This window comes from Manis javanica, chromosome 5, assembly GCF_040802235.1.
Source record: "Manis javanica isolate MJ-LG chromosome 5, MJ_LKY, whole genome shotgun sequence".
Lineage (NCBI taxonomy): Eukaryota > Metazoa > Chordata > Mammalia > Pholidota > Manidae > Manis > Manis javanica.
This window is the reverse complement of record NC_133160.1, coordinates 143,617,069-143,637,004: the sequence shown is the minus strand read 5'-3', so window position 1 is coordinate 143,637,004 and position 19,936 is coordinate 143,617,069. Positions and strand designations below refer to the sequence as shown.

General features: G+C 38.5%; 1 protein-coding gene across 1 annotated transcript in view; it reads left to right on the top strand.

Moving 5' to 3' along the window:
- NWD2 (NACHT and WD repeat domain containing 2) overlaps positions 1 to 19,936 on the top strand; it is a 162,296-nt gene that overhangs the window by 127,856 nt on the left and 14,504 nt on the right. The window contains exons 4-5 of the mRNA XM_037003083.2: positions 17,605 to 17,808; positions 19,673 to 19,817. Of these exons, the coding sequence (XP_036858978.1) occupies positions 17,605 to 17,808; positions 19,673 to 19,817 (349 nt within the window). The remainder of the gene's footprint in view (positions 1 to 17,604; positions 17,809 to 19,672; positions 19,818 to 19,936) is intronic.

The following is a 19,936-nucleotide window of genomic DNA, read 5'->3' as shown; positions in this document are numbered from 1 at the left end:
GGTTTCTTAGCTCATCAGATCCGAGGGAGTAAAATGTGATGTCCCCAGTTTCTACAGATAGAACTTACCTCCCTGCATGGAGTTAGGGGTAAGGGAAGTGGCATTCACTCTGGGGAGAGGAAAAGGCAAAGCAGATGCTACTCTGATTTCCTCCAGTGAATGTCTTTCTAGTCTCTAATCTGCTGTTATACAGATGGGAGGCGGGTGATGGGGACAAGGGTCACGGGAACAAAATGACTACTTTGTAGTCAGCCTATCAGGTGCATCTAGCACCCCCCTTTACAGTGTTGCAGTAGCCTATTGTCCTTGCCGTAGGCTTCAGTGACAATTCTGACATTTCAGGAAGAGCCCTTGGGATACTTAGCTTTATGACTTAATCTATAGTTCCCAGGTATTTGACCAAACACTAGTTGAAGTGTCACTATGAGGGTATAGTTAGAGGAGATTAACATTTAAATCGGCAGAATTTGAGTAAAGCAGATTAAGATTATCCTCTATAATGTGGGTGGGCCTCATCCAATCAGTTGAAGGTTAAAAAAGCAAAAGACTGAGGTTCTCCTAGGAAGGAGGAATTCTTCCTGAAGACGCAAGCTGTAAATTCCCTGGGTCTCCAGTCTACCATCCTGCCCTGCACATTTCAGACTTGCTACCCACCACAGTCAAGGAAGCCAATTCCTAAAAATACAGGGAGATAGACACACACATGCGCACGTACACACACATACATACTCTCCTGGTACTGTTTCTCTGGAGAACCCCAATACAGCCCTTTTTAACATTTTACATTGGTTCTACAAAGACTTAAAACTTGTTTTGCTCACTCTGGACACCATAATCTCATCTCCAGTAGTCAGTGGATTCTGTCCACTGTAAACATGTTTACCAGAGGAACAGTTTTCAAATCACAACTTTATGAAGAAATCAGGATTGTCCAAGGGAGACAACACATATGATGTAATGAGAACAGTCTGCCATATAATTTTATCCAGTGATATACACTATTCAATTGTGGTATTAGATTCCAAATTGTTTTCCCAAAAATAGGGAGTTAAATCTATCATGCTCAAGCCCAGATTTACTCTGTGTCATCCAGACACTTACTGTCTTCTCTTGTGTGCCCATATCATTCTTGCAATAAAATACCCCGTACTCAAATGAGAGTGATCTCAAAATCCTATTTCTTAATTCCCCACCATTCTCAGATCCACATTACACTTGCTTGTTCACTGTAGTACAGAATATTTTCATTAGATGTGGTTCAAGGAAATGCATTTCTCCAGTGCCCTTTGCCAAATGCTTGCTCCTAGCAACCTGCTTCCCTGGAAACTGTCTCTTCCTCTCTCTTCTGTGCTGCATCTATTACTCTCTGACCACTGCCTATAGGTTCTGCACCAGCCATCCTGTCGCCACAGAAATTTCCCAACGTAAGTGTTCACTTAATGGAAGTGTATCTTTCGAATTAAGTCCAAATTAAAACCAGAGCTCCAGTTGCCCATAAGCATGAACCTGTGATTAAAATAGTACCATTTAACTCCACAATTAAGTGACTCGCACAATCTCATCACCAGTATTTCTTACTGAAACAGCTCACATTTACTAAATACTGTGGTCCAGGCACCATTCAAAGCACTAATTTGTCCTTACAAGAATCTTTAGAGATTGGTACTGTAATTAAGGCCATTTTACAGATGAGAAAACTAAGACCCAGAGAGATTAAATAACATGGCTAGGGTCACACAGCCAATGTGGCAGGATCAGATTTCAAATCCCAGCAGTCAGTCTGACTTCAAAGCCCATGTTCTTTACCAAAAGCTATGCCGCCCAGAAAGAATATCCAGCCTAAAGGTCAGCCATATCTTTATAAACAGAGAGACTTTTATATATTTTATAAATATTTGTGACTAAATGGGATTATATTTTTTTAATTCATTGTATGTTCCAATATACCTACACCAAAAAGGTTTTGGCAGGAATTTATATTAGAAGAAAGATTTTTTGTTTTTGCAGTTTTTTTAAGAGAAAAAAAAAGTTACTAGCTGAGAAATAAGAAGCTAGGGAGAGACAACCATATCAGAAAGCATTTGAAGGGGAGCTTCCAGACTTGAACAGAAGACTTAGCTCTGGGGTTCCTAGCTGCTGTGACCAAAAGAGGAACATAGTGAATTTCATCTTTCATCATGTGATAAAACGGATGTGTGGTAGTTCATGGAGAAAGGTACAAATTTTATAGTACTGAATTGTGAAAGGAATTTATCCTGTGTTTCTTTTCTCTTAATGATGGCTTGTAGCTTCAATTTGCAATTTTAAGACAAAGCGCAAGATGTCTACATGTGAAGGTCAATAAGAAGTTTATGTCTTTGTAATTTTCCCACTTAACCTCCTCAAGAAAAATTCAGATAAAGAGTGTCTTCTACAGGCAGGGCCACTCACATTTTCATTAAGTGGGTGGCTCAGGCTTCAGGACTCACTGTTTAAGCCTCTCTGGCTATAATCTGGCTCTAGGAATATAGAAGGAAGAGATTCAGCCAACATGAACTCTTTATGCCAGATACTGTTTTACTTAAATTCCAGATGTCTTGGTTAACATAAGTGTTTCTAAAGCACTTTCTATTTTTGGCTTCTTTCAAATGTACTTTTTCTCTGGGTTATAAAGTGTGCGGGAAATGGAAGTTCCACTGGCCAGGATCCTCACCTGACCCTAAACTACGTGATGATGTAATTGACCTATTGCTAGGCTAATGTATTCACACCCATAGGCAATGAGCTATTACTGACTGAGTCACTATGTAAAGAGCTCTCCCCAATGCTCTAAAGTAGAGGCAGAAATGGAGGTGGATTATGGAAACTGCAGACTGCTGGATACAGGTGTGATCCTAGTGCTTGACGTACAGCCATGAGAATAAAGCCAGATATAAACCCTTTTACCCCAAGAACATTCCAGTTGGCATTTCTCAGTCTCACTGAATCCATAGTGAACTTGCCCGGGGCTGAAACCCTCAGGCAAGACACAACCTATAAAGTTAGTCTTTTTGAATTAAGATGATGAAGGATTTTCTTTTAGATCACTCATTTGAGGAATTCCAATTGGATTGGAATTATATCAATCCAATTGATACATGTCAAATATTTCTCTGACACCTACCCTTACAATAGATCTCCTTGCCGCTTAGACCACTTTCTCTAATTCTGCCTACTGTTGATATGAAATGAATTTCTGCTCCCATCCTTCAGCTTGATAACATGGTTTGCCTCTTCATTCTCTTTCTCTAGAATAAATTTGATTCTTTTATTCTTTCAGTAAAGTCTGGTCTCCATCCTTTTATTCAGGATTGTAACTTTACAGCTGCTTCTCCAAGTAGGGTCTCATACTAGTGATCTCATACAGGCATAATGTCTGACCCTATCCCAGACCTACAGAATCAGAACCTTGGGGGTGGGGCCCAGCAGTCTGTGTTTGACTAAACCCCGCGAGTTCTTGTGCATGCCTAAGCTGAGCACCATTGCACCAGGTTTCCTTTCACAAGCTTGTCAGACACTTCTCTTCCATCCACTATATTTTCTAAATCAGTAAGTAGCAAGTAACTAGAGCTAAACCAGACTGTAGACTGTGTATCTCCAACCATCTCAAAACTGGAGAGCTTCAGCAACCTTGGAAATTGACCAAATCTAAGCAGATACACATGGGTAAATTGCTTCTTTTAAAATCCATCATTAGTTTGCCTTCCCACCCATACTAATGTTCCTGCTGTTTGTCTCCAAATGTGTTCCTATCTCTCCTATGTATCTTAAGTAATGAAGAAGCAAAGCTAACAACTCAATTTCCTCCAGCAATCCTTCTAGTGAGAAAATAAAGAGAAAATACCTTCCTGAATTGTGTTTTGAGGTATCAGGCTTGCTGTCGAGCATAGATTTTTCCATTTGCCTGTGGCTGCTAGCCAAACTGCAATAGAGAGGAACTGTCCACCTTTAATCATGAAACTGGAGTGATGGCATGTATTTCCCCTCACATGAGACAGACCTCCTAGTTATCATCAATTCACTTAGAAGGAGCATTTTTAAAATAAAAATAGTCCCAATTCTAGCCAAAGTTTAGAAAGCTAAAAACTCTCAGATGCTTCATTTCCACTTTGTGATTAATTGCCTTGTGTACATGCTCCTGATGAGTGGCTGACCAGTGGGCATTTTAGGGAAGCCGTGATGGAGTGTTTAGCTTTTATTGTGACTATTAGTTCATTATAAACAAAACACATACGTTTTAATCTCAATCAGTTCGCATTTCTTGAAATGAGGTTTGGAAAAACCGGATGGCCTTTCCCTAATGAACAATGGTTAGAATCACTTCTGTTATCTAACAGTTGGTTGCTACACTTATGCTTGAACATGAACTTAAACAGGATTTACTTGGCAAAGGGGGGCATTAAGAATTCAGTGACATGTGCTATCCTTAATCGAGGTTGTGTAGTCATTTTTTACAAGGTGCTGCTATTTGCCAAGCAGAACAAGTGAAAATAATGCTCATTTAAAATATAGAAAATATATATATAAAGTATATATGTATGTAAGTAAATGTTAATAAACCACTCATTAAATTAGGGACACTCAGTAAATTGGAAGAGCCCAGGAGGCTCTTTTTCGCTTATCCAGTCACAAAGCCTACCTGCTGCTTCTCCTCCTTGGTAAAAAATCTTGTTTCTCTTTTTATTGAGAAACAGGGACATACACCATGAGCCCTCTGACTGGCCCTGCTCATCTCCCCATTGGACTATCTGCTTACCACCATTTGGCCCAGTTTGCTGACTGTCTCAGCAAGAAAAGTCACTCTCCAAAGATACAGCTTGGCCTCAGCTGCCCCAGAATCATCCCTGCCAGTTATGTCTTTCTCTTGTCTCTCCAGAACCTCCCTGTCTACTGAAACCACTACTTGGTTTGCACACTCAGTCTCTCCTCTCCATCACTCTCGTTCCATTACTTTGGACACTGCCTGGGTTCAGACCCTCATCTTCTCTCACCTGGACTCTTCAATAATCTCTCCAACATCACTTCTTTCTTCTCATCACTTTACACCAGAATTACCTTGTTAAATTGTTACTGTAAGCAAAAACTCAGTGGTATCAGGAAAAAAAAAGACACAGAAAGAAGATTCTTAATGAGTCTCAAAGGTCGTCCACAAAGTACCTCCAGGCCCTCTGCTTTCCTTTGCAGAATGACCCTTCTAAACCCATCTCCAGCCACACAAGGCTGCCTGCCATACTCTGAGCATCACTGCCCACCCTTTCCCCATCTGCAGTGTCTTCTCTCTGCTTGTTGAAATTCTTGTCCTCAGTGTGTCTCCAGTTCAGATCAACTGCACTCACCTATGCATACCCAAACTATTATTTTATTACAACACTGCCTGCCATCGTGGTTAGTTGTTTATGCCTGAGATCAGGGACAATGTCCTTTACATTTTCTGCTTTCCCCAACATGGTGATTTACCCAAATTAGATGTTTAAGCACTGAGTGAAATCGTGTACTGCCAACTAAATGGATAATCACAGAAGTATTATAAAAAAAAAAGAATGCTCATTTTTATCAGACATCTTCTTCTTCAGTGTACATCAACCCATACCTGGAATGTATATCTATTGATGAATTAAATTCTCTTTGAAGAAAGAATTATGGAAGTCCTTTGTTAAGCAGAAAGATAAGGCTGGGGTTAGAAATTCTAAATTCTAGCCTTGGCTGCTCCCCACTGAACCCTAACTCTAACACATGGGTTCTGCCCTGTCATTTAATGTTTTGGGAAGATTCAGTTTCCTTATTCGTAAAATGAGGAATTGGTACTACATTCTCCCTAAGGTTTCTACCAAGACTAAAATTTTATTATTTTGACCATCACCATTATTTCATCAGCTTTTGTTATACAAAATCTACTAGTTGTCAAGTTTGATGAACCATTTTTCACAGCATAGGCAGCTATACTTCTAATGATGTGAGGATTTCTTGATGGCTCAAAGGTCTTAACCTAAGTAACCCCTGGAAGAGAGAATTAGGCTGTTTGCTTCTTCCTAATCTTTCCACGGAATCACTAAGAACAAAGTCTAATGGATGAAAAGCACTAGGAAAATTGGCAAGCCCACAGCACACCACTCTCATGAGCTGCTATCTATTCAACAATATTTATTGAACCTTTATTATGAACCTTGATTATTATGTGCCAGACACTATACTAGGCATGAGAATACAGTGATGAGCAAGAAAATAAGGACCTTGCATTCTTGAATCTTAAAGGAGAGAACAGGTAACAAGGAAGAAAATAAATCTACTTTTTAAAAAAGGTCCTCTTAGCTGGTGATAGGATACAGTAAGAAACAAGGCAACGTGTTGTGCTAGGCTCCTGAAAGGCTTGAGTAGATGGGGAAAGTCTAGCTGAGGGAGTGACAGCTGAGCTGAGACTAGAATGACTCAATAAGTCACATATGCAGAATCTAGAGTTAGCAGGCTAGCGGTACTTACAGTGAGGATTTTAGCAGTTCTATTCCAGGAGGAAACAAAATCCTAGGAATCAGATCCATTTCCTGATGTGGGTGAAGTGGAGATGACTTCTCTGAAGTTGTGGCAACTTCAGATCCAGTTCAAAATTTAAATCCTCTCTAGGGTAAAACTAAAATGTATAGATCATCTTTGATGCCATATAGCACCAACTTTCCACTTGTATTTTTCAATAGACACACCTCAAGTTAGTGCTTACATTTATGCCCTACTCCCGTGGGCAGGCCCAGCATATTTTTATGGCCTGTGGCATAAAAGAAACAGGCTTCAGGTCATGGGCAATTTGTGGGACTCTGCCCCTTTTGGTCCCATTCAGGAATGTATATCAGAATGAAGATGAGTAAGAATGTCATTGTTAGCAGCACTAATAATTTTTCCATTAAAAACTTCAGGAATTCCTTTTTGGTAACATTTGACATCTTGTGGCTGATCAAGTCATGTCATTAGTGCCTATAAAATTAGGCCCACATTCCTAGCCAGTCCCCGCTTGAGCCACCCATCCCTTAAATGCCATTGTATACCATTGCATGCTGGCTCGCCACATGAGCTCTACCCCAGTCATGCTCAAAGTGTAATGGATGGGACTGTGAAATCGTAAGCTCCATAGACCTGAGCTCTGTCATAGACTTGTGTGTCATCAAGCTAATGAGACCGTCTCAACCTTGGGAACAGTAGTACTTAACTCATGACTTCATTTCAAGTGCTTTGTTATTATTACCAGGCTTCTTGTTGCCTAATAAAAGCATCCCTCTTCATTGTGACCACAAGAACTTGTTTGGCTGCTTACTCCATCTAGAAAGTCTTTTCCCACCCTCAGCCTGACTTGCCCACTTAAATCCTCTTTTGATCCAGCAGGCACCCATTCGGGTTTTGCTTCCTTCCCCATCCACAGCCAGCCTGCTGATCAGTCCCTTCTTCCTGAGGTCTGTGGGCCCTGACTGGCACCACCTGGCTCTTAGTCCCTTCATATCTGCTTGCCTGTCCCAGGTCCCGTTTTCTTTCCCATCCAGCCTGTAACCTCAAGAAGGGCAGGAATCTTGCCCTTCATTTATTATAACTTTCTCTTCACTTAAATTATGAATAAATGAGTGAATGATCATCCTCAGTATGAAGCTTACCCTTGTGCCTCTAGGTCGAATCAATAGCACCTGCCTCTGTAAACCCATTTTATTTATACCTCTTCTTTTGTGGTACCTCCTGGCCTTACAATTAGTTGAATGTGCTGAGTCAGGGGCCCTTGTAGGCAGGCAACCAAATGATAAGAATGAAGCCACCTTGTGAAGAGTAATTTTAGGAACATGCAAAAGAGATTTTTCTTTGAAGATTACACATTTTTGGAAACATGGGCTATAGATCAGGAAATCATTCTAACTCGTGGGTTACCACCAGCAATGTTAAGTGAAATGCAATAGAATAGAACTGAAGAAAATAAAATAGAAAGCATCAGGGTGTACTGCATGTAATATAGTTAACAATTATGTGGTAAAACAGACTATTGGGCCCACTCAGAATTTCTGATTCCACAGGTCTGGGATGGAGATTGAAACTTGCCATTTCTAAGTGTGTGTGCATGTATCTTTATCAATAAGGGCACAATATAAAATGGGTTTCTTACATTAGGTTTCTTTCAAAAAAGGGTGAGAAATGTTGCTCTGTCTCATAGATTAAAGAGTCAGGTCTAAGAGACACATTTTTACAATTTCACCCACAGTTGCACACATTATCTCAGAATATTTTAAAATCCTATCGGGCAGGTAGGAATATGTGATATTATTGTCATCATAGAGTAAAGGGGGTGGAGGCATTTGAACACAGACCTAATTAACATGTCTTGGTTGAGCAACCTATTTGGCTTAACACAGGTAGACAGTAATAGATTCAAAACCAGAACCCAGATTCAAAATTGTTAAACTGTAAATTCTTCACTAAGTAAATGGTTGGTTTCTAAGCAAATGCAAATCATGCAAGTCAGAGGCCTGTGATTGTCATAAGGGTCATCAAAAAATTTTCTAAAGATTTTTTAAAGTTTGTAAACAAAGAATCACATTAATTCATGCTGTTTTTTAATTTTTTAATATTTTTTATGGTCTCATTATTTTTCATGTATAGTAGTGACATTCTAATATTTTCAATTATTTTCCCATTTGGACAGCTCAGCATTAACTATTATCATCAAAATATAACAGTTTCTTCAAGCAGATTTTTGGTATGTAAGAAACAAAACAAAATTGGCTTTTCAAAAATAATCAAATATTGCCATTAAGCCTTCAAAAACATGAGGTGAAAAACAATGCAACTTATATTCAAAGCATCATAGTGTGTAATTCATGCTGCCTTTAAACTGTAAATATGCCACAGAGGATGTCATGGTCCCAAATAAGCAACATATGATTAACAAGGGCAGAATGGATGATACTAGAAATCATCAGCTTGTGATCCCAAAGAAAATAATAAGTCTGGACAACAGTCATCAGTGGTCAGTAAAACCATTTGATAAATCAGGCATCAGGGAGAGATGCCTCTGAGCGCTGGCCAGTGCCAGAATTACTGACACTGGGCCTCAGATCTGCCGTGCCTCGGGAGGGGTGCAGTGGGAGAGCACAGCCTCATCTGTGAAGGGCTCTTGCCTAAAAAAGAAATTGAACCTGAATATAATCAAGGCTCTAAATCTAATTGCCAGTTTACAGAAAATGTGGAGGCTAATTGAAGAAGATAAATGGGAACAGGAAGTGGCAATCAGCCAAATCTATGATGTGGGACAGTCAACAACAGTGGTATCCAATCAAGATCCTGGAGGGCTTCTTAAAACACAAATCACTGGGCCTCATTCCCAGAGTTTCTGTTTCAGTAAGACTGGATAGGGCCTGGGAAAAGAATTAGCATTTCTCTCATGTTCCCAGGGCCCGCACTTTGGAATAAGGACAGAGCCCACACTCTAGGCTCTGTCCTTATTCCAGAATTCAAACAAGTTAGCAGAGATGAGAGGGATGGTAGAGGGCCCTTCAAAAGATGGTTGCATAAAAATTTGTTATCCCCAGGAAAGGTAAACCAAGACATATTATGAGTCTGGTCCCAAGGAAGTGAACCAGCATGGAAGTGAGGGGTGGGTCTGCATATAAGCTGTGTCCTAAAATTAGGCAGTAGGAAGAGCAGGGGCTCAGAGCAAATGGGGCGGTGGATAGTGAAGACCTTGGGACCTCAGTAGCCAGTGCACCTACAGTGACCAGAGGGGGTGGCACCTGGGCGTCTGGGGGTTCTGGTGGAGGGGTAGGACAACCTGCTGTATAGATGCCTGGCTTTGACATCAGTCACCAGTGACCTTGGAATGAGTTCTAATGTCAGGGTCCATGGTAGGTACTGACAGCAGCAGCTGCATGTTTTAGACCCCCAAAACCCAGCTGCTGCTTCTGGCCACGGCTTCTAAAGACACTGCCTTACAAGAGGAAGCCTTTAGGCGAATAAATTGGCAGAAGACCAATTTACTGAGACCACTAGATCCCAGAGCATATCTGAAATGCTCCCTGGAACCTCCCAGGACTCTTCTAGAGAAAGTCAAGGGATTCTGAGCTCCACAGGGGATAGATGCAAAGACAGGCAAATCCTGTTTTGTGGCAGTATTTTGACCCTAGTTTATCATCAGCTGTTAGAGCCTAGGAAATGTGGATGACAAGTATTTCCATGTGTAACTCAGTATTTTCTATCAGGAAAGAAAGATGATAATATTCAAAGTGTATTCCTTGCAATGAAAACCATTTAAATGCACTTTAAAATATAAGGTTAATTTACTAGCATCAAAGGAGAGAGAATATAATCCAGGATATTAGAAGGATTTATAAATGTGAAATTTTTGGTTACAGATTAGGTATATACTAAAGGGGACACTTGCAAGTTGCTGTAGACCTTCATGAACCCAGGCCTTATTAACAGATACCTGTTAATAACACTGCTGCTGTCATTTAGAAAGTTCACATTTAATGAGGGAGGCTTCCCTCTCTCCAGTTCTCAGGCCCATGCCAGGCTTCCTCCTAGGCCTGTCTGCTCTGTCCCCAGTTCAAGAGAAAAAGCTTTTCTTGGAACTGTGGATCAGCAGTATGCATGGGCAGTCCAGCTTTTTTGTACAGCTTTCAAAGCTGCACTGAAAGGCCTCAGCAGGATCTGCATACACACAGGCAGTTTTGAAAGAACCCTTAAAAACACTGACCAGGACTGACCCCCACAAGGCCTCAGGATGAGAAGTGAGAGCCTGCTGTGGGCCAGGCATCCCATCCAAGACAGGATAAGGACACGGCCAGCTGGACAGTGATTGCAAGAACCAGGCTTCACAGGCACGAAACGACGACTGGAATCCATATTTTTAAGCATGGAGTTAGAAATCAGGTCTGAACACAGGACTTTTTATATGTTAAATATAAATTGATGGCATTTCCACTGCCATAATACCCTCAATATCTGCTAGTTTATTGATGGGATATTTAGTATGGTTTTTTTTTAAAAGCAAAAATGTAATTGGAGGAATTTAAATATTCATGAGTCAGAAAAGTGAAAACAAAAATGTGAAATATACTTATGATGGGATATTATAGCTATACAAAGGAAGAGCCCAAATTTATCAACATAGAGTCATTATAGAAAATATAAGAATGAAGAAATGTGCAGAATATGTCCCATGTGTAATTTATTTAAATGTTATAATAGAATGCCCATATATGTCTATTTGTATATGTAAAATAGACAAATAGACTGAAAGAGTATATAGCAAACTTATAATAATGCACATCTTGGGAAGGAGGAGAGGAACAACCTGGATTTGCAGGTCAAAGGGGAGTTCAACTTTATCTGCTTTGTTTGATTTCTTTTATTTAAAAAGTATCTGTTGGAAATAGAGTCTGTTAGGGCAAAGGAACTGCCCTTAGTACTGTATTCTTGTCAGTAAAACTGTTTCCCATGGAGTGGAGGTGAACAATTCCAGTACTGCTCTGCATGTATACTAGAGTTGAACAATGAGGTAAATGAATGGCAGGTGGTAGGATCCAGATTTCACACAGTTGGAGTCAAATGTACTGATGAACAAGAGGGAAGCTAGAATGATCCTTGTCTTAAAGGGTTAGTTGGAGACATTAGTTTATGGACTTTATGGAGATCTCATGTTTAACCTGAAGTAGATCAAGTTTATGATTAATGACTTAATGTAGAGCACAAATGGTTACCTCTGGAAATCCTTATAGATTGTGTATATACACAGGATAGTATACGCTATCCATACACTATCCCTCTCCCTCTTTTCCCCTATTTTTATTATCTTCCATTAGTATTGAACCAATATCTGTACATTTTTATAAGCTAAAGCCCATGTTCATTCAGAGTCCCTTAGTTTCCAATTAATGGATACCATGTGACATTTAGTTGCCATGTCTCCTTGGCTCCTCTTGGCTGTTACATTTTCTCAGGCTTTGTTTTTGATAACCTTGACCAATTTGAGGAGTGATGGTCACATATTTTGTAGGATGCTTCCCCCCTCCACCGGAATTTGCCTGATATTTTTTTCATTATTAGACTGGAGTTACAAGTTTGGGGAAGGAAGATCACAGAGGGAAAGTGCCATTTTTACCATATCAAGGGTACTTCAGTATCCACATAATTTTGAGTGTTGATAGTGACCTTGATCACCTGGCTGAAGTAGTGTTGGCTGTCAGCTGATAGGGCCTAAAAGAAATGACATCACAGTAGCAAGAAGCACCCATAGCACCCAGAACTTGGTTTCTAATGCCCTTCTCCAGTATGAGGAGCAAGAGCTTCTTGGAGAAATGGGTTATTCTGGAACTGGAGCATGAAATACACAAGATGAGTCTAGAGTATCTTAATAGTGCCAGAAAGTAAGTAGTTCTTAAATAAATAAATAATGCCACAATGATGGGGACATGTCAAAGGGACTCAGGGGTCAAATGAAAGTGCTTCCAATGACCAAAGCTCACATAATTTGAGCAAGAAAACAGCATTGGATTATAACCCAAAATATAAAATAAATATCCATGGGTCCCTACTGATATAAAAAAGTGACTGAATAGATTAATAAATTTTCCTGTGCAGAATTCCAGATTATATAGATTAAATTATGTAGATACTCCATCCTAAAAGAGGAGAGCCTAACCCCTACCCCTAAGTGTGGGCTTCACATAGTGACTTCTTTCTAGTGAGTACAGTATGAACATAGGGGTGAGGGGAGTAACTTCACAGTGGACAAACCCAACAGACACTACTTCAGCCAGGTGAGGAACATAATAATTCAGAAAATACTTCTTTTAAATTAAGGTGAAATCCACATAACATTAATTAACCATTTTAACATGAACAAGTCAGTGGCATGTAGTAAATTTACAGTGTTATACAATTGCCACCTCTATCTAGTTCCAAAGCAGCTGAAAATATGTATGCCAGAATTTTACATGCAGAAACTGGTTAAAATATAAGAAAAAATTTTTAGACTTTCCATCCATTTGGATTTAACTCCCCAATTGTATTTGAGAATTTGATTGGGTTATTGCTTCCTACCTAATGTATCTTCAGTGTTTAAAAATGGGCAATTTAAGTATTTTCACATTTGATTAGGTGGATGGGAGAGGCCATTATGTTTATGCTTATATTCATATGAGTATTGACAGAATGTTTAGACACTTCAGTAAAAAGTTGAAAATTATTTCAGACATATGCATTTCATCCACACAGGGTCACACAGGCAGATTGATCAATGGTGTAACTAACAAAAATGGACCTCAGTGCAAAATCAAATACAGTCCCTCAACTGCCCACCAAATTTCTTATACAAATGGGCAAAGTTGGTTTAAGCGAAAAACAAGCTTCTTGAGCTTTGGGGTCAGAAGGATGTGGACTGTCTGTTTCTCCCTTGGTGGTGGGAATGAATTCTATTACCATGCACAGAGAAGGATGCCCTCTTGTTCATAGTTTCTGTAGCTGCCTTAGAGTCATTCATGGATACTCCCCATGACTATGGAGCTAAGGAACTGTCTGATTAGGAAATGAAGATGGACTCCATCTTGCCATCCCAAGCCTGAGTGCTAGCCTCTTAGCCTCGGTCCCACACGTCTACCCGTACTCTGAGCCATCAATCATATTAGCTAGACTTCATACCTGGTTGAACTGGCTCTCTAAATTGCCTGTCTCCAGCTCTGGTAGATATTGGCATGCTTTGTGAGTTACCTTAGAACTATAATCAGATAGAACCCCCTAATGTCCTCCTGAAAAATGTGGTAGCAAACTCCTCTTTTTCTATTTCTCTTTTTGCTGTTTCTCAAATAACAAGCTAAGACCGGAGCAGAATCCTGTCTTGGACGCCTGAAAAGTACCTCTTCATGATTTATGAGCATTCCACCTACAGGAAGAATCAATAGAGAGAAAGAAAAGACTCAGGGAGAACAATCCAATAAGTAACCTTAAGCCTATAGCACAGTATTATTTTTCTGAAGTTGTATATTACCACTTTATATATAGTAGGTGCTCGATATGTATTTGTTACCTGAATTGGAAGAGATATTTTTTTCTGTAGTAATCTCTACTCTAAGGAACATTTTGCCTTACTATATTGATCAAATAATTATAGTATTTGGCGCCAGCTGTTCTACTCAAATAAATAATTATTTTTAAAAAGCCTTCGATTTTTGTAATGACCTTCTGTGTTCCCAGTCCTGCCCTTCAGTGAGATGCCTTTGTGTTGCCTATAACAGCAGTTCTCAAATTCTAGATTCCTTTGTAAACTCATTTTCAAATGCAGATTCCTGGACTCCTCAGCCACAGTGTTAAGTTTGATAGAGGATCTTGGGAACCTACATTTCAATAAGCACCCTGGGTGATTCAGGTGCAAGTAATCTGTGGAACACATTTTGATGGCTACTGCTTTAATTTCCTCTTATTTCCTACTCGCCCATGTGGGTTTTCTGGATGGCTCACCCCAGCACTAAAAGCTCACTTTCCAGGACAGAGAGCCTAGACTGAAGATGCTGAGTACCTTATTCAAAGTTGGCTAAGGGGAAGAGGATAATCACCAAGTTGGCTACCCTTAAAAAAATAATCTCTCTATGTATCTGTAGTAGAATGAGAGGTCATACCTGCTCATTTACCCAAGTTTAACATAAGAGACTTTAGAAGGGGAACTGTTAAAAGTGAGAGACAGCTCAAAATAATACTTTTTTTTGCATACCGCCTGTTATCAAGAATGTCCCAAACAAATGCTTATTAAAATAAAAATATTCTTAATTGGCCTTTAGGCTGTAGTGAGTAGGATTTGAACACCCTTATCTCCAAAGAACCCTCTGCAGACTCTCATTTATCATGCTGAATAATGGAGACCAATAATGTCTTGTCCCTCCATTCAAGCACCTTCCAAAGGGACTTACACAGCCAAAGAGAACCAACAGGTTGCATCTCCCTCCTGCCTGCCTTTGAGACTGGAACTGAGAAGACCTGAGCTTGAGGGAATTCAGTCCTGGACTGTGTCCCAGGGTGATAGAGAGGGCCTGGCCCAACCAAGGATGTTTAGACAGCACTTGCTAAAAGACTACGGGTGAAAATTTAATAATATGGGTAACTGATGAACTACTAAGTTGTATATTTGAAACCAATATAAGATTGTATATCAATGATACTTAAAAAAATTTTTTTTAATTAAAAATTTAATGACTGCGGGCTGAAATGAAGATTGCTGACAAAACTGGTACCTTCCAAATTGTTACTCTACCTGTTGAGAGCTGAGATACCTTTGAATTCCAAAGAAGCTTCAGCTAAGAATAGAACAAATTCTTAGGATTTCTTCCTTTGTTCTTGCTTAATTTATTCATTAAATAATGTCTTAGTATTTTCAAAGTACTAGAAATAAACAGCTCTGGCCTCGGCCCTCATGGGGCTTATTTTGTAGTAGAGTTTGGGTCATGAATTTATTTTGGACACAGGTCTACCCAAGACTTTCTCTCACAAGACTATGTAAAATGATAGTGAATATTTCACTGAAAGGCAGCACAGGTAGTAAAAAATGTCCCATGGAAGACAAACCATAGTCATATTCCAATGGATGAACTGAAATTTATGGTAAAGGTGCTTGTCAACAGGAGGAAAGTATAAAGACACCACAAATTAAAGAGAAATCTTCCCATGGATACTATACAGCAGAAAAACTTGCCTTTGATAGTATAGATTTAAATTAGAGTTCTGTTCTGTTCCTTCCTTGTTTCTACTAGATGAAACATTAAAGATTAATTGAAATACCAAGTGCTATACAAGCCAATCTTTTTTTAAGCTTAAACCAGTGGCTCAGGCACCTGAAGAGCTTGCAGAAACAGATTGCTCAGGCCTGTCCCCAGAGTTTCTGATTCCTGAAGTCTGGGATTGAACCAGAGAATCTGCATACCTAACAAGTTCCCAGGTATAGCTGATGTTGCTGGCCCAAGGACCACACTTTCAGAAATAGAGGATTGAACAAACATTTAGAGGAACCTTCTAAGTGCTGCTTCACAAATGAGTATAGACTGAATCACTAGGTTAAAAAATTTTAAACACCTACTGTTTTTCTCACTGCAAAACAATACATATGTATGGCAAAAAAAAGCTTTTCAGTAAAAAAGCAATAAATTTATAAAACAACCTAAGTTAAAACCACCCAAAGGCAGCCATTGATAACCTTGCTGTGTATTCTAATAAAATCTCTTACGTGTATAAGTATACTTGTGTGTATATATATATATATATGTACATAATATGCTCTTACATGTGTAAAATATATATGCATATATATAACATCAGAATCATTTTATGCCTCCTGTTTTATAACTTACCTTTTCATTTAATAACATAAACATCTTTCTGTGTCAATACAGTTGTAGAACATGATTTGGTACATCTTTGGATAGAGGCACCATAATAGAGTTGACTCTTGAACATGGATATTGGAGCTTCAAACCCCGGCACAATCATAGATCTGCATATAACTTTTGACTCCCCAAAAACATACCTACTAATAGTCTACTGTTGACAGGAAGCTTTACTAATAACATACATAGTCAATTAATACATATTTTGTATGTCATCTCTTTTATATACTGTATTCTTGCAATAAAGTAAGCTAGAGAAGAGAAAATGCTTTTTCATATTGTCACAAGTCTCAAAAAAATTTTCAGTGTCTTACTGAAAAAAATCCAGAATCCGTGTTGTTCAAGGGCCAGCTGTATATTTAAATGCTCCCATGGCTGGGCACTTAGGTTGTTATACAAATTCCTTCCTGTTAAAATAGGATCAGCATAAATATTCTGGTAAATAAGTCCTTATGTACTAGCTTAATTATTTTCTAAAGACAAATTCCCAAAAGAAAACTTGCCAGGTCAAAAGTTACACAGATTTTAAAGACTTTTAATACATATTGCCAGAACCCTTCAGTGAAATATTGGATCAGCTTACATAGCCATGAGCACTATGTGTGTATTTTCTCACACCTTCCCCTAACACTGAACACATTTTACTTTGCCAATTTAATAGGGAGAAGATGATATCTTGTTTAAATTTTAGAATGTATTCCATTACCAGTGGGTTTGATGGTACCATCACATTCAGTGATTTCATACTTTCATTTGTAGCTGTGCAAATCTGAGGCTTAGAGTCATGCTATTGACTCTTTTCAAAACAATTCTCTTTGAGAGTTTACATTTTATATTTCACCGAGTCCAGTATGTCGTTTTTGTTTGTTATGAACAAATGAAAAATCTTGGAGTAGAACAATTGTATTATGCAAACTTTGGGAGAAGAAATTTGCTACAAAATTCTGTATTTTGACTTTGATATTATATGGATTCTCAATTCTCAGCTTGTGAATTTATTATAACTATAATATAATTGCTCTAATTTTACTTAACAAATAATCGAGAACAAAGCAACCACTGTAACTAAAAAGAAAACTGATGGGACAATGTATCTTGTTATGTATTTATTGATATTTATTGAGTAATCACATGATGTGAATACAAAAATGCACTTTCTTGGTGATACACTAAACTGAACTTCCTTGGTGATACACAGGGACTATTAGGTGAAAAATATGGGAACATCCGAATCCCTGGAGAAGTGGAAGCCTCAGAGTTTGAAATGATTTTGGATGCTGCTATAGAGGCAAAGCTAGAGACCAGGTTCCTGGAGGAGTGGTACTGTCGGGATGAGAACGCGGTGCCAGCAGCTTATTACCTCAGACCTAAATCAGAAATGCTGAAAAGCAATAAAAATGCAGTAAGTTACTTCTGTTCCCGGAGTATTCATCTGTCCATTACTTTCTACTGTTTATGTCATCCAGAGAAGGTTTTCTCCACAGAAAAGTCACAATAAACAGGAAGTTATTCTGCCTGCCTGGGACCCTAAGTTTCCTCTTAATAACAAAATCCAAAGCTAAGAAACCTTTCCAATTTTAATTTGCCTCTCAGACTTTCCTCCTGGGGTCATTTCCTTCTCCCTGAAGTAATATCTTTTGGAAGTTCCATGAATGAAGATCTGCTAGTGATAGACTCTGTTTATCTGAAAATACTTGTTTGTTTTTTCCATTTTGTTACGTGTTTATGCTGTGCTTCCTATATTTGTGATTTCATGTATTCTGTCTGTCCTGGAAAATTCTCAGCCATCATCTCAGTAAATAATGTCTCTTTCCTATTCTCTGTGTTCTTTTCTTTTTTCCTCTTTGGTTAGATTTACATTGGACCATCTCAGTTCATCTTCCATAGCTCTTAATTCTCTTTCACATTATCAATTTCCTTATTTCTAAGTGATGCTTTCCAGAAGTTTACTTCAGACCCTTTTTTTTCAGTCACCAACTTTTTTTCTTCAGCTGTGTCCGCTCTGTTCATACTTTAAATTTTCAAGTTCAACAATTATATTTTTAATATGTGAAAGGGTTTTTTTGAGGGGAGAATATTTTTTATAATCTCTCATTTTTTAATGTAATTTTTATTCTTGTATCTGCCATAGAATCTTGAAGTGAGGTTGATTTATGCATTTTTATGATGGAAACATTATCATGTCTCTTCTCCAAATTGGTTCCCAAGTGTATCTACTCTGTATCTCTTGAAACTGAATGAAGGAGGAAGAGAAAGTGGATGGATCTCTGTATTACATAGAATTTTCAGAGAGATTCAAAGAAGTCATGGATATCCATCCCTCTTCCAAAGAGAACATTCAGTCACCTACAGTTATAAGATAAGGAGTGGCCTGGGTTGGCGACAGTTCTTCATTTAAGAACCTTGTGTATTTTAATTCTGATATTTAACATAAAGCATTTTTTCCATGAAATATGATATGACATCAGAATCTTTCATTTTTCTTCTTCCCTCTCTTACACATTATTCAAGGTAGTTATCTGTAAGAATATTGCCTTTATGGGTAGGAATATTAGGGTGAACCCAGGACATTCTCCAGTTACCTATGCCAGGACTAAATATGGTACTTGGGAAATGTAGTTAGCAAAAAACATGACACCTCAAGAGACAGGTTTACACAGAGGTTTGGAAGCACTTGCTCATATGCTACTATTTAGTTGGTTTTAGTTGTTCCTTCTTCATTTGATTCTGTGATCCTCTAGGGAAATTTAAATTAGTCTCTAAATCCCACATGATAGTTCTGCATAAACTGTTGCTAAGGAAATGAATGTATGAATAAGATTATCATCAAGAGTCTTTAAATGTTACTGTCTTAGTAGGCAATCCTCCCATTTTATTTCCTAGGGGATCTTAAAAACAAATGAAGAAGAAACAACTGAAGATTAAATAGTAACATATAAGCACCTCCCTTTTGCCTTTCTCTCCTATTTAGAGGATATTAAAGAGATTATTTTATGACATTTGAATCAAAACTCCCGAAGGAAACACATGGTATAATAAGAAAGGCAACAAAAAACTCTGTGTAACTTGGGCAAGTTCTTAAATAGCATGGGGATAATTTCTAACTTGCAGGATTATTGAGGGGATTAAATGAAATATGGCTGTTAAGTACCTATCATAATACTGACACAGAGTAGACCTTCAAATAATAGTTCTCTTGTTCTTAAATACTCATTTTTCTTTGATGATGACTTTGAGACTAGTATCTCATTTTTACATTTCCATAGATGCAGGCTTCTGCCAACGCTGAGAATGAGAAGACCTGGCCAGAGATATCAGATGAGATTAAGAAGATATTTAAGACTGCTGTAAAACTGTTACATGAAAAGGGGAAAATGAAACACAGCCAAGCTAAGAGATACCTGTTCTCAGGTAATTTTTATACATCCTCAGTAAAGTAAGGAATAGATAGGTAATAGATGCGTTGCCTTTTACGGTTCTGCAAATTTAACTTCATTTTTACTTAATTTTGGGAATTCAGAAACTGTGAT